General features: G+C 39.2%; 2 protein-coding genes across 2 annotated transcripts in view; both read left to right on the forward strand.

Annotated features, from left to right (window-relative positions):
• The first annotated feature begins 7,901 nt into the window (after positions 1-7,901).
• On the forward strand, positions 7,902-15,130 carry CMTR2 (cap methyltransferase 2). Its single transcript, XM_022583245.2, has 2 exons — positions 7,902-8,004; positions 11,560-15,130. The coding sequence occupies exon 2, from the start codon at positions 11,579-11,581 to the stop codon at positions 13,877-13,879; it is 2,301 nt and encodes a 766-aa protein (XP_022438953.2). The 5' UTR covers positions 7,902-8,004; positions 11,560-11,578; the 3' UTR covers positions 13,880-15,130.
• HYDIN (HYDIN axonemal central pair apparatus protein) overlaps positions 7,921-16,030 on the forward strand; it is a 431,283-nt gene continuing 423,173 nt past the window's right edge. The window contains exon 1 of the mRNA XM_089902455.1: positions 7,921-8,004. The gene's annotated coding sequence lies outside the window, so the exon portion shown is untranslated. The remainder of the gene's footprint in view (positions 8,005-16,030) is intronic.

Here is a 16,030-nt window from a genome sequence, read left to right on the forward strand (position 1 = left end):
ATAAAAAAAGAAACAGCAAAAGAAGGAACACTGCAAGGAGGGCCTGAATTTAGCACCCTATCTTCCAGAAAAGAATAGACATTTTTCAGGAGCAGCTAACATTTGTCAGATATGGGCTAAGTGCAAAAACCCTGTACTGAGCACTTTACATTTATTTGTTAATCCTCAGTGAGACCCTTGGAGATTTTTCTTGCCCGAGGTCACAGAGCTCTAGATGAAGATTTTAATCTAGGCGCTCAGATGCTAGAGCTGATATGCTTAACCGTTCAAAAAGAGAAGCGGTATTGAGCCCAAGGAGGGACAGTGTTAGGTGAGCTGTTAACAGAAAGAATCCCCAGGGCTAGTGCTTTTAACAACTTTTGGTATGGATTTCACTTCTGAATGAAGTATCACAATGGATGTTAATAATAAATAATAACAAAGTACTTAAAAATTCACTGGGTTGAGTGTTACCTCAGTTCAGTTTTCTCACCTGAATTTCAGCCACCCATTGATTTCAAACTCCCTCCAGGATATTTCTGCTTGGCTATTCCTCTACCATCCCTAACTCTCTAAGAACCAAACTTAGTTATTTCTTTTCTTCTTGACCATGTTCTATTGCTGCAGATTCTGGCACCTCAGTCTGGCTTCAATTGTCCTCTATACTCTGGTTCTTCACTACCTGCTGTGTACTGAATTGTGTCCTCACAAAATTCATATGTTGAAGCCCTTCCCCTCAATGTGATGGTATTTGGAGGTGGGGCCTTTTGGAGGTAATTAGGTTTAGATGAGTTCATGAGAGGGGGGTCCCCATGATGGGATTAGTGCCCTTATAAGAAGAGACCAGAGAGCTTGCTCACTCTCTGTCTGCCTTGTGAGGACACAGTGAGAAGGCAGCCTTCTGCAAGCCAGGAAGAGAGCCCTCACCAGGAACCATATCTGCCCACACCTTGATCTTAGACTTCGCAGCCTCCAGTACCATGAGAAACAAATTTCCATTGGTTAAGATTCCCAGTCAATGGTATTTTGTTATAGCAGCCTGAACTAAGATACCACCTATATAGCATTTTAATCTTATTAACTTTCTGTCCCTTTTCTGCAATTATCCTTCCTCTTCCCTGTTTTTTCACTTATGTTATTTTCCCTCTCCCCAAATAATAACATCCTTTTAAGGGAAAAATTAAAGTCTCTTTCCCCTATCTTTTCATTACTAGTTCCCCCTTTCTTTAGACTCCTACAACACTTAACCTGTACTGTACGATACAGTACTTAGTTGTATAATGTTATTTATTTTTTAACATCGTGTCTTTAATGAATTGCTTAATGCTTCAAGGGTGGGCCATGTCTTGTATTCTATTCCACATGTCAGTGTTTCCCAACTAATTTTTTTTTTAACCTCCTGAGACCATCTCATGGTAATATATATCCTCTCTTAAACCCTTACATTTAAAAAAAGTCATTTTGGTCATTTCTACAAAAATAAAGAATTAATTTTAAGTAAAAACATATTTTAGGTCAGCATATTATCAATGACTGTATTATAAATCTTGTTTTAAAGTTCATTTAAATATAATCTTGAATGCTATTCATAACATATAAAAACGCATTTTGACTTTTCTTCCTTTAGTAAGTGACTCACTCTGTTTAGTTAACTTTAAATTAACTATATGAGAAAAAAACATAAATTGTTAAAAAATAAATTTTATGAAAGACATTTCATATTGAGTTTTAGTCCTGAATATTTTAAAATGCAGAATGAAGTTTAGCTATGTTTACAGCACCAAAGATAGACAAAAACTGCTTTAATGATCAGATATTTAAAATTCTTGCATTTATGCTTAAAAATTAGTTGATTTGCTTTAATAATTTTTGTTTAGTTTCCAAACAGTAAGAAAAAAAATAGACTATAGGCTGCTGTTTTCAAGCACTTTTCCACAAATACCGCCATGTACAAGTTCTAACCAATGGCTGAATAGACAAATTGGTTATAATTTTTACTATATTTTCTCTTTTTAACATTGTATTTTGACAGTTTAAGGCGCTGCATGAGAATTTTGATCAGAATACAATTTAAAGATCTAGTGGAAGGTCGTCATGAGGGAAATTGGAAGACTTATTATCAGGTTTATAACCTTTATTGACTTCTGAAATTTCAGTGTCAATGTTCCCTTAGCTTGCTGCCTTTGAACAACAAGTCCATTCCATGTGGAAGGAAGAGAGGAAGCAGAGCACTATGTGACAAAGAATAGGAACAGTTTAAGATTGTGTAATCGTCAAAACCAAGCCTGAATGCTGTTCACTAAGTCAGGTAAGTGGGTCAAATGACTGAGCCATAAAGACATTCACTTGGTCTTCACCAAATCGAAGCTGTTCACCTAAAGCTCACTTAGAGGCTCTCTTTACTGCATTAATGGGAAGTACTAGATACTCATTGTATGTATTTATTTGTTTTTTAGTGGAAAGAGATGCCATTTTTGCCTTTCATGCTGTGAATCTCTGTTTATTTCCCCCAGTATTTTATTATGAAAAATTTCAAAAGAGAAAAGCTGAAAGAATTATATAGTGAACAGCCACGTGTCCACCACCTAGATTCTACAGTCGTGAACATTTTGCTATACTCACTTTATCATCGATCCGTCCTTTTCTCCATCCATCAACCCATCTTATGTGTAGCGCATTTCAAAGTAAGGGGCAGATGTAGTAGTATACTTCTCCCCTAAACATTTCAGCATGCAAATGGTTAACCTAGAGCTCAATATTTATTTGTGGCTCTTTTTTTTTTTTAAAGCAGAATTTATACTTAGTGAAATGCTAATCTGAATTGTACCATTTGATGAGTTTTGACAGATACATATACCTCTTAACCTAAATCCCCTATCAAGATATAGAACATTTCCATCACCCCAGAAAACTCCCTCTGGGGTTTTGGAACCACGATTTGTACATTGTCACCTCACAGAATCTGAGGATGTAATTAGAGACTCAGCAAGTTGATTGGTGATAAATGATCACAGAAGCAGTTTAGTTTTTGTTTGCTTTGACAGAATTATAATCAGAGTAGAGGCCAGGGAGCCAGTTGTTTCAATTCTTGGATGCTACTTATGTTGTAGTCATGCCAGTTGAATATAAGGAACACTCAGGAACTGGAAAGAATAACTAATTGTAGCTAGCTTCCACTCAGGTACTGTGTATGATCATCAAAATATATTTTAAAAAGTTGAAACTAAATGCATTCACATAACTGCATTTTAATACAAATTTGCAAATACATTAGTGCAAGGCCTGGTTGTTTTCTTTGAACTTTGCAAAGGTTTAAATACTAATTTCATTCATTCATTATATTTCATGTTTTCCAAAAACTTTGCGACAATCTACCTTCCTGCTTTTTAGGACAAAATGAATAAAATTCATCTTTTTTTTTTAAATTAAATTACTGGCCTACTGTAAGCATTTCTGGCCATGAATGTGGACTATAAAGTTGTTTTTAAATTACTGGAGGCAATTTCTAGGAATTCTCTGCAGAACAGATTGGCCTTGAAGTCAGGCAGACCTAGGTCCAAACCTTGACTCCACTGCTGACTGACTGCATGACCTTCAGCAAATTGCTTAATCACTTTGGTCCTTGATTTCCCTGTTCATAAAATGGGGACAGGGGCTTCCTTGGTGGCGCAGTGGTTGGGGGTCTGCCTGCCGATGCAGGGGGCGCGGGTTCGTGCCCCAGTCCGGGAGGATCCCGCGTGCCGCGGAGCGGCTGGGCCCGTGGGCCGTGGCCTCTGGGCCTATGCGTCCGGAGCCTGTGCTCCGCGGCAGGAGGGGCCACGGTGGTGAGAGGCCCGCATACCGCAAAAAAAAAAAAAAATGGGGACAATACATATACTGACCTCATACAGCTGTTGAGACAAGGAAATGAAAAACGGCAGTTTTCAGCGCTTAGCGCATAATATGTACTCAAAAAATGTTAATGTTGTGATTATTTTAGTAAAGACAGGCTCACTATAAGCTTTGTTATTTGGAATATTCCTGATTATATTTATAAACTTTGGGGAACATAGTGATTGTGTTTAAGAGATTACATATCCTTTATCTAGTCTTTGGTCCCATGAAAGAACAATATCCACAGCTTTTAGTTTTTAATTACTATTTATTAAGAATCAGATGTAAAAAGCAGCCATTTCCCACCAATAGCTAAAATAATAACGATTCACAACACCAAAATTTGGTGAGGGTGTGAAGCAACCAGAATGCTCACATACTGTGGGTAGAGATGTAAAATGGTGCGAGCACTTGAGAAAACTGTTTGGGGGTTGTTTGGAGAGTTCCACGTACATCTCCCTTGGTGATTCTCAAAATGACAATAATGCTAAGGTTGAGAAACCCTGATCTACTTCATTACACAGCCATATGATGGCTAGGTATTTACCCAAGAGTAAAGAAAACATATGCTCACCAAAATGTCTTGTACTGGAATGCTTACAGCAGGTTTATTCCTAATAGCCGCAAACTGGAAACAGAACTCAGATGTCCATCAGTAGGAGAATAGATAATTAAACTGTGGTCTATCCATATAATGGCATACTACTTATCAATAAAAAGGAACAAACTACAGATACGGAAGACAACATGGATGATTATTGTCAGGGTTCAGAACACACTACCACCAAATATGGTGTCTTGGCATACTGAATACTTTAAGCTAAAGGAATTTAAGAAATGGTAGGTGCAGGAAAGACTCTCTGACCTTGCTCTGAAGCAGGTCATAAGAACCTTGTGTGAGAGATGCCCTCTCTGTGCCTGGAGGAAAGAAACATCCTTATCTCCAAAGATGGAAGGACTCCAACAGGAATTTAAATGAACGTACCTTGCTAAATTTCCCCCAGTTTGCCACTCTTAGCTCATACTCATTTGTCACATTTTCCCACGACTTTCCACTTCTCATCAAACCTATATAAAAACACTCAGGTCCTAGTATAAAAACCTAGTATAGGACTTCCCTGGTTGTGCAGTGGTTAAGAATCTGCTTGCCAAGGCAGGGGACATGGGTTTGAGCCCTGGTCCGGGAAGATCCCACATGCCATGGAGCAACAAAGCCCGTGTGCGACAACTACTGAGCCTGCGCTCTAGAGCCCACGAGGCACAGCTACTGAAGCCTGCACACCTTAGAGCCCGTGCTCTGCAACAAGAGAAGCCACTGCAATGAGAAGCCCGCGCACTGCAACAAAGAGTAGCCCCCGCTCACCGCAACTAGAGAAAACCCAAGCACAGCAACGAAGACCCAATGCAGCCAAAATAAGTAAATAAATAAATAAATATATTAAAAAAAACAAACAAACCCAAAATCCTAGTGTAAAAACAGTTTCTTCAGATCTTCATTTCCTTGTGAAGGCTTCCATGTCACAAAAAGCATTAATAAATTTATATGCCTTTCTTTCGTCAATATATCTTTTGTTACAGAGCCCCAGCCAAAAACCTAGAAGGGTAGAAGAGAAAGATTCTTTTTCTCCCCTACAATATAAAAAAAAAATTACACTGAATGGAAAGGGGCTGGAAACTAAAACTTATAAACTGTAATGATAGAGTTTATATGACATTCTAGAACAGACAAAACTAAACTATAGTGTTAGAAAGCAGTGGGAGATTGGGAAGGGGCTCAAGGGAAATTTCTGGAATATTTAATAGGCCTTTGGCAAAAATGGTTGAGTAGTACACTTAAGATCTGAACATTTGACAGTATATATTATACCTCGAAAAAATTGAAAAAGGCAAACAACCCGTGAGTTTGGAAGATCTTTTTCTTACAAATAGCTTTCCATTGGTCATCCCTCAAACTCTCCAACAATTATATTTTCAGTGTTTCATTTTAGCTAGTAGATGTGTAATTGTATTTCATTTTGGGTTTTGTTTACATTTTCCCCAAAACATGAGGTCAAGCATCTTTTCATATGTTTATTGGCCTTTTGGATACCATCTTTTTGAAGTTTTTTTCTGGTCTTTGCCCATTTTTCCACTGGGACATCTTTTCTCATTTATTTGTAGGAGTTATATACTCTGGATACAAGTCCTTTGTCACATATTCGTATGGTAAATATCTTCTCTCACTCTATAGGTTGCCTCTTCACTCTCAGTGCTGTCTTATGATGAATAAACATTCTTAATTTTTTTTTTCTTTTGCGGTACGCGGGCCTCTCACTGTTGCGGCCTCTCCCGTTGCGGAGCACAGGCTCCGGACGCGCAGGCTCAGCGGCCATGGCTCACGGGCCCAGCCGCTCTGCGGCATGTGGGATCCTCCCGGACCGGGGCATGAACCCGCGTGCCCCCTATCGGCAGGCGGACTCTCAATCACTGCGCCACCAGGGAAGCCCAACATTCTTAATTTTAATGTAGTTCAATTTATATATTTTTTTCTTTATGATTAGTGCTTTTTCCATCCTGTTATAAACTTTTTGCCTATTTAAAGGTTACGAAGATGTCCTCTTATATTTTCTGCTAAAAGAGTTATTGTTTGATCCTTAAAATGTAGATTGGCAATCCAAATGAAATCTATTTTTATTATGTGAGGTAAGAGTCCAAATAGAGTTTTTTCCATATAGATATCCAAATGTCCTAGCACCATTTTTTTGAAAAGACTTTTTTCTCCACTGATGCATGTCCTGGAAGACTTGTAAAAAATGTGTGTGTGTATATATATATATATATACATATATATATACACACATACATATATATACATCGACATATATATACACATACATATATGTGTATATATACATATATATGTGTGTATATATATATTACATAAATGGATCAAACTCTACACACAGTTCTATATTCTATTTTCATACAATACTGTTGGCACATATGGCCTATTAATGGCTGCATAGTATTTCATTATATGGATGTACCATAAAGAATTTAATTTCCTTATAGCAGACATTTAGAGTAACCAGGTTTTGTTATTGATGTAATTAAGGTGCTGTAATAAACATTTTGTCCAAAGTGAGTGCCAGTTGTTTGTTTTCTAAAGATAAATTGCTAGGAGTGGGAATAGCTGGGCTAAGGTGCAAGGCCATTTTGTAAGGTAGTACCAATTTTCACTCTCCCTCACAGTATGTAAACCTGTTTCTCCACATTCTCACCAAAAGTAGCTATTATCGATCTTTTAAAATCTTTGCTAAGTTGAGTGAAAAGAAAACATTTCTAATTATTTTTTAAAAAGTTAAACAGCTTTGTACTATATCCTTATTGGCTATATTACTGTTTTGGATGGCCTGTTCAAATCTCCCATTTTTCTTCTGAGGTTATCTTTTCTTATAGGTTTATAAATATATGTATGTTATGATAACAGAGTGTTATTTCGTAGTTTCCCTAGCTTGGCTTTTCTCATGTTCTTCTGAGCACCAGTTTGAAGTCAAGCAGTACTAGGAGTTCAGTTCTACCCAACGGCAAAAGAAAACCTCTGCCCAGGGCCCAGGTGGGCGGGGCCAGCGTGTCCCGGACAGGTTGGTCCCGCCCCATCCCACGCCTCCACCTCGAGGGAGCAGGGCCAAAGGACGCTCCGCCTGTGCGCGCAGTTGCCATAGCAGCCTTGGGGCGGGAGGCTGGAGTTTCCCAGCTTCTGCACCTGCGGAGAAGCGAAACCTAGAGAGCCGAGGTCTCGGCGCTGTGAGAGTCGCCGGCGTGCGTAACGTTGACGTGTGACGCCAGCCGGGCCTTGAGGCGCATGCGCGAGCGTGTGTCCGGGCTCTCGGGCCGCGGTCTACCGACTTTCGGCGGCGGCGCATCCTGGAGGAGTGCTTCTGCTCCGCGTGTCCTGCAGCACTAGAGTAAGGAGGGCAGGTCCCTGCCTCCTTCCCGGCCTCCCGGCGCGGCACCTCCCTTCCCTGTGTCGGAGACACAGAAGGCCTGAAGGAGCGACGCTCCCGGAAATCATCCCCACGAGCGGAAGTGGAGAATGCCCTCCTCGAGTGAGGAGAGGGAGTGAAGCGCAGCCTCTGTAGACTCTGGGGGCTGAGGTGGGCGTGAGCGAAGGTAATCCAGGCCCTGGTTCCGAGCCCGGGTCCTCCTTCGACTTTCCAGTGGGTTAGGCAGGGGCTGGAACTGAAGTTCCTCCGGGTCAGGGACCGGGCCGTTCGAATGGAGCTTGGGACTCACTTTCACCGGAGGAAACTAGGTCTTGGGTGCTCCTCGCCCAAAGTAAAGCGCTGGATACACACTAGGCATTATTTGCACCGTTGCTAGGAGGAGGAGGAGTTGGCGGAAACACTTCTAAAACTCGTTTAAGTGTTGGTTGGAGGAGTAACAATTGTATATGAGATATTGCGGGTTTTGTGTTAGGCCGGCGAAGTTTGCGGGTATTCCCTTCGTGGCTTTGAGCAGGGGGTCTACATGACTCCCTACTCGACTCTGCAAAACAAGAATGGTAATACTGACCCTCGTAGCAGAATTATGATGCCACAAAGCTCTTTGGAGTGCTTAATGAGAGGGACAGAGGAACACATACTGGAAACTTTTACCTTATATCCTGTAAACCACAAGCATTTTTGTTGTTAAGCATTGCGGTGCTAGAGTGACGTTGAAGTGCATTGTTAAGACATTCAGAACCTAATCGGAGGAGTGCCTTTTGTGCTAATCTGATATCCCTTCAATTATTCGATAAATACTTATTGAGTGCTTACTGTGTACTGAGTGCTTACTGTTCTAACTTCTTGGAAGGATAAGTGAGTAAAGAAAACAAAGATCCCTGCCATGTGGAGCTTAGGTTGTAGTTTTGGGAAGACAGTTAACAGTAAACATAAATAAGTAAATTATATGTTAGAAGGAAAAGAGTGCCATGGAAAAAAGAAAAAAAAATACAGCAAGGCTCTTACCTTTACTTTACCATTGGTAATGCAAGATGCAATTTTAAATTAGGATGTCAGGGTAGGCTTCACAGAGGAAGTGACACTTGAGTAAATTCTTGAAGGAGGTAGGGGAAGTAACTATGCAGATATCTGAGGGAAGAGCATTCCAGGCGGAGGGACTAACTCGTGCATAGACAAACTTTCCCCTTGCAGTGTGTCTGAGGTCTTACCTGAACAGCAAGAGAGCCTGTGTGGCTGGAACACAATTAGTAAGAAGGGTAGTACTAGAAAATTAGGTTAGAGACGGAGTGGGGGTGGAGGACAGACATATTCAAGGGCCTTGTAAGTTACTGTGAAGACTTTGGCCCTTACTTTGAGATGGGGAGCCACTGCACCCCAGTTTTGAGCAGAGCAGGGGTACAATCTAACTTAGGTCTTACAAAGTTACTGTGGTGGGTATGTTTCAGAATAGAATGTAGGAGGCAAGGGTAGAAGCAAAGAGACCAGTGAGAAGGCTATGGGAGTAATCCAGGAGAGAGTTGACAGTGTCTACAATCAGGAAGCTGATAGCTGGAGGTGGGTGAGAAGCAGTTGGATTCTGGGAATTTGATAGTAGGAAGCAGTGTTTGGATGATTTGTGGATTATTGACCTGAACATTATTCAATATAATACACAATTTATATATAAATATATAATATATAATTTTGGTCTGTGTTCCACAGGTGTAGTCGGGAGGAACAATGGAGTGTTTGAATCACTTTAGTTGTTTTCCTGTGAAAATAATTACCTATTAGCTTAAGTAAGATTTCAGAGCTTACCTACAACCATTAATTAATATGTGAAGTTAATGACTAAAATCAGACTTTTTCCAAAATAGAATATAGTTGAAATCTAAAAGTTGTAGTTTCCAGTTAGCAAAGTGTGAGTTAGGACAGAATAACTTGTTGTAGTAAACTTTCATTTACTTTTATTTAGGATTTTAGTGAATGCCTTCTTTTTGCCATCTTTCAGAAGTTTGTCTAATATAACTTCTAACAGTTAAAAAAAAATCTAAGGTAAGAAAAATATATTAATGGGTAACTGTGATTATCCGCAAGTTTTGTGCAATGTGTAAATATATGGTGGCAAACAGAAATGGCTAAGAAGATACTTGTTACTTTAAGAAGTTTACAAGCTAGTAGAGTAGACAGACTTGTAAATAATTTAAACAAAATGTAGGGCTTCCCTGGTGGCGCAGTGGTTGGGAGTCTGCCTGCCGATGCAGGGGACACAGGTTCGTGCCCCAGTCCTGGGAGATCCCACGTGCCGTGGAGCAGCTGGGCCCATGAGCCATGGCCGCTGGGCCTGCGCGTCCGGAGCCTGTGCTCTGCAACGGGAGAGGCCACAACAGTGAGAGGCCCACGTACAGCTTAAAAAAAAAAATGCAGAAGGATGCAAAAGTGTGTTAAGAGAAGAGTACAAATGCTAATAGAATACAGTCTTCTGGCTGTTATTTTGTTTATTGTATTGCTCGCTCACCTTTATCTCCCATTTTAATCTTCAGACTGGTGTAGAATGTATTGAATATGCTGAGTAAATGCAGTAGTCATGAACTGAAGCTCCTATTGATTAACATTGTGCCAACAAGTACCGTGTAATACTCATTGCTGTATCTGCTGGAATTTAGAACTTTTCCAACACTATGCCATTAAGCCTTGCTTCTTTCTCTTGTACCCCTATCCCTTTCCATTGGACAGATGTTTTTGGTTTCTTAGGCAGTGTTAGAACACAGAATGTAGGGTTACTATTTGTAATTTGAATATTATTAAGGATATTTCTTCAGTTTAAAATTATTCTATCAAAGTGTATTAAGTTTTTGTGACAAAAAATAATATTTTATAATACAAGCATGGAGCTGTCTGACCAACCATATAAAGCAGGAATCTAGTTTAGAGACCTGCCAGGGTGAACTATAGGTCAGTTTCAACAGTGATCAGGAGGCTAACCTGTCAGGTACACCACAGTTGACAAGCAATACGGTGATGAGTGTTTGCTGGTAGCCTGTAAAGGCGATTTGGTACCACCAAAGTGTGTGTGTGATTTAGCAAGAGAGTGAGATCTGGACAGAGGACATATTTGGCAATCTTCGTAGGTGAGTAAGTGGGTGGTGGCAGAGAGGTCTGGTAACAGGACCAGTGCTGGGTTCAGGTGCAGGAACCTCTCCTGGAAGGAAGTGAGATTTGGAGGGAGCTAAAAAAAGCTAAAAGTCACTTGTTAGAGTTTGATCGAAGGTCACGTTCAGGGATGAATCTTAGTCTAAGTAAGTGTTTGGGGCCCTGTGGGCAGTGTCTCAGTGATGGGTAGAGGAGAACTTTGGAGAGGAGCTCGGTGCGTTACTTTGGTAATAAGAGCTGCCAGTCACTGATGAATATTCTTTGGTATATGCTTTTTATATGCTAGCATGTTTTATCCTCATCTAAAAAAATGATACCTCAATTTTTTAAATAAGAAACTGAGATGTAGAGTTATTTGCCCACAGCCACTTCCTAAGCTGTAAATGGCAGTGCTGGGATTTGAGCCCAGGTCTATCGGATAGCAAAGCCTTTATTCTTTATTTCAGATTGCCTCATCATGTAATGAACTGTGCTGACATTAGTCTTCCCATTTTTGGTGGGTTGTCATGATTGTGATCCAGTTTGCTGTGGATGAGATTTCACTCACTAATAAATTTGATTCATTTAATTGTGTGTTTTCTTTTTCTAGATTTTAATTTAATTTGAAAATGAGTAAGTGCAGAAAGCTACCACTGGGTTCAAGTCCTGAGACATTCAGCCCAGATATTCTTGCTGATATTTTTGAACTCTTTGCCAAGAACTTTTCTTATGGCAAGCCACTTAACGATGAGTGGCAGTTACCAGATTCCAGTGAGATTTTCACCTGTGACCACACGGAATTCAATGTGTTTCTTGATTTGAAGAGCTCCCTAAATGAAGTGAAAAACCTACTGAGTGATAAGAAATTGGATGAGTGGCATGAGCACACGGCTTTCACTAATAAAGCTGGGAAAATAATTTCTCATGTGAGAAAATCTGTGAACGCTGAACTTTGTACTCAAGCATGGTGTAAGTTTCATGAAATTTTGTGTAGCTTTCCACTTATTCCACAGGAAGCTTTTCAGAATGGAAAACTGAATTCTCTACACCTTTGTGAAGCTCCTGGAGCTTTTATAGCTAGTCTCAATCACTACTTAAAATCCCATCGATTCCCCTGTGATTGGAGTTGGGTGGCTAATACTTTGAATCCATACCATGAAGCAAATGACAATCTTATGATGATTATGGATGACCGACTTATTGCAAATACCTTACGTTGCTGGTACTTTGGTCCAGATAACACCGGCGATATCATGACCTTGAAATATCTGACTGGACTTCAGAATTTCATAAGCAGCATGGATACCATTCACTTGATCACTGCAGATGGAAGTTTTGATTGCCAAGGAAACCCAGGTGAACAAGAAGCTTTAGTCTCTTCTTTGCATTACTGTGAAGCTGTCACTGCTCTGATGACTCTTGGAAGCGGTGGCTCTTTTGTTCTGAAGATGTTTACTTTGTTTGAACATTGTTCCATAAACCTGATGTACCTGCTAAACTGTTCTTTTGACAAAGTCCATGTTTTCAAACCTGCTACCAGCAAGGCAGGAAACTCAGAAGTCTATGTGGTATGTCTCTACTATAAGGGAAGAGAGGCAATCTATCCTCTTTTATCTAAGATGGTGCTGAATTTTGGGCCTGAAATGACCAGGAAAGCTCTCTTTCCCCATCACATGATTCCTGAATCTTTTCTTAAAAGACATGAAGAATGTTGTGTGTTCTTTCATAAATACCAGCTAGAGACTATTTCCGAGAACATTCGTCTGTTTGAGTGCATGGGAAAAGGGGAACAAGCAAAGCTGAATAGTTTAAGGGACTATGCTGTGCAGTATTTCATGCAAAAGTTTCAATTGAAGCCTCTTTCCAGAAATAATTGGCTAGTGAAAAAATCTAATATTGGTTGTAGTACAAATACAAAATGGTTTGGGCAGAGGAACAGATATTTTAAAACCTACAATGAAAGGAAAATGCTGGAAACCCTTTCATGGAAAGATAAGGTGGCCAAAGGGTACTTTAATAGTTGGGCTGAAGAACATACGGCATATCATCCTGGGCAAAGTGCTCTTTTAGAAGGGACAGCTTCCAATCTTGAGTGTCACTTATGGCAGATTTTACAGGGAAAGAAACTGCCAAGGGTAAACTGTTCTCCTTTCTGTGATGGTGAAATTTTAAAGGCTCTTAATGAAGCAATTGAAAAGTCATTGGGAGGAGCCTTGAATTTGGATTCCAAGTTTAGGCCAAAACAGCAGTATTGTTGTTCTTGTCACATTTTTTCTGAAGAATTGGTATTTTCTGAGGTGTTTAGCCTTACAAAATGCCTTCAGGATGAGCAGGATGTAGAACCCAGCAACCAAGTAAAGTGCCTGCTTGTGGGTTTTCCAGCTCTCCAACATGTCAAAATACATATACCATTGGAAGTTCAACTCTTGGAATCAGCTGAACTCATGACTTTTAGCTGTTCATTGCTTCATGATGGAGACCCAACTTACCAGCAGTTATTTTTGGACTGCCTTCTACATTCATTGCAGCAGCTTCATACAGGAGATATTATGATTTTGCCTGTACTTTCTTGTTTTACAAGATTTATGGCTGGTTTGATCTTTGTACTCCACAGCTGTTTTAGATTCATCACGTTTTCTTGTCCCACCTCTTCCGAGCCCCTGAAGACTTGTGCAGTCCTGCTTTGTGTTGGTTATCAAGACCTTCCAAACCCAGTTTTCCAGTATCTGCAGAATGTGAATGAATTGTTGAGCGCTTTGGTTAACTCTGATGCACCCCAGCAGGTTTTACAGTTTGTGCCAATGGAGGTGCTCCTTAAGGGCACACTACTTGATTTTTTGTGGGATTTGAATGCTACCATTGCTAAAAGGCATTTGCATTTGATTATTCAAGGAGAGAGAGAAGAAATCATCAGCAGCCTTCAGTTATGAAGTTGAACTTGTCCTTTCTGAGATTTAACTTCATGGCATCTTTCAGTTTCCACTGGTATTGCATCCCTTTGTGTTGATTTAAAACCTTTTATTTTGAGGAAAGGCCAACTTTTGCATCATATAAAGTTTCACTTTTTCTGGAAAGCCATCAGCTAGTTCTGACCTCTAGGGTATATACACTCACAGACATAGAGTTTTCTATGTGGTAGAATATATGCAGTGATGATATTCAACCTCAAACATGAGAAGTGTGTATGAGCTTGGGGTGGACACACCCATGCTTGCATATGCAGTTTATGCAGTTGGTCTTATTTATCTGCTTAAGATTTGCACCTGTGTGCCTTTATTCAGATTAGATTTTTTTTCCAACTAATTTTCTTTCAGTGGCTAATACTGTTACTGAATTGATAGAGGTCTTTGATGAAAGGAGGTGAGCCACTACTCAGCAACACTAATTGCCTTTAATACTGACCATGTCAGTTATGGATATGTGGAATTCATCATGCCAGACATCTTGATACATGCCATTCATTGCCTTTAGGCCATCGATCCAGTTTACTTCTGTGGTTTAAATGAAGCTACTGTGCTGTTTTATAAATATTTTACTTAACCACAACCATCCAACTAGAAAGGATATCAAGACAGCTTCGAACCAAAGATCATGTTTAAAAAAATGAAAAATTATTATGTCTGAAACACTCCTATATGAGTGAAAAGTTTCACTTAGCAATGGTATGTAATTTTTAACTTCTGGGAAATAATCTGTGGACAAAAAGATTTTTTTAAATTGCAAAGTAATGTTTATGGTCTCATGATGTGGACATGTGAATGTGATGAATGTAGTGAGTACTGAAGAGAAATTTTAACACTTTCAGAATGATGGTATAACATTAAAATTTTTTAAATTTTCATTAATTCTTTTTTTCAGTATGAAAGTAGCACTTTACCAGAAGATTAACCGTGAGATCGTTACTTTATCAATTACGTTTGATTTCTTTTGAATTATATGTATTTGTCAGTGTAAATGGGCTATTCTGGCCAATTGAATTAAGCGGATCTTTGTTACTTTGAAATTCTGCAAAGTGAAGAATATGTGTATTGTTACGTGCATTTTAGACATTTTTGTTAGTTATATGAAAAGTAAATATATTCTTTGATGTATTTGGTTGACAAATATTAACCTGAATTTTTTCATGTTCTTTGCTATTTTGAGTTCCATTATAGATTTATGAATAAAGTCATTAGCAGAGAGATTTTGTGTTCAGTTTTTTAAAGAGAATCATGGGAGAAGTTAAAAATATAACTTGGAAACGCATTTTTTTTAAAGGAAGGTTTGAATGGGAGTTAATGTTCCTTCATTTCCTCTGATTTGTATTCATTAAAATTTAGTCCTTAATATTGCAATATTTATGGAAGCTCTGCTTCAGGAAAGAAATTGAGTACTTGAGGGAGGAAGAGGGTAGATGTACTTCTTGTCAGGGAGGGTGTGGAGTACTAGAGGTAGATTTCTGAAAGAAATGTGATTTTCTTCTTGAGACTTTATGGAAGCTTTTATAGTTGTATAATGGTAGAAGTCTGATAGAAAAATTGGTTACCAAGAGAGAATCAAAAACCACTCCTGGGAAACCATTTTGTGCTTAATAGTCTTTATGCCTTGGTTGATTTGGTCCAGTACAATGACTCAGTTTGTTTTTACTTGTCTTAACTATTTGATTAGAATGAAGTTGAAAGCCTAGGTCCAGGTTCTGGTACTAGCACTTTCTTTTAAGCCCCTCAGATAAGTATTGAATGCTTAGTTGTTTTTAACATTAACCTGTGTTGGAATATGTAACATACCTGGTGTATGTTAGAGTGTATTTTGGTTTTTAATCCAGTGTTTGGGATCAGTTGCTGTTCATCTGGTTTATTGGATTCAGATTTGCTCTAGAGGTGAGATACAACTTGAGGAAAGTTCATATTGAACCGGATGTAGCTGACGGGTACCAATGATTTATAAGAATTTCTCTTTAAGAAAAAGGGAAGGAAAAATGCTGTCTGAAAAATGAATAAAAAAATAGAGGAGGACCATAAGATGAGAGATGATTTGTATAGTTTATCAAGTTAGTTACTGTTCTTAAAAAAATTCTTTTTAGTAGATTTTGAGATTTTTAA

Source organism: Delphinapterus leucas, chromosome 20, assembly GCF_059928025.1.
Source record: "Delphinapterus leucas isolate spDelLeu-1000000601 "Yukka" chromosome 20, BTC_Dleu_Yukka2, whole genome shotgun sequence".
Lineage (NCBI taxonomy): Eukaryota > Metazoa > Chordata > Mammalia > Artiodactyla > Monodontidae > Delphinapterus > Delphinapterus leucas.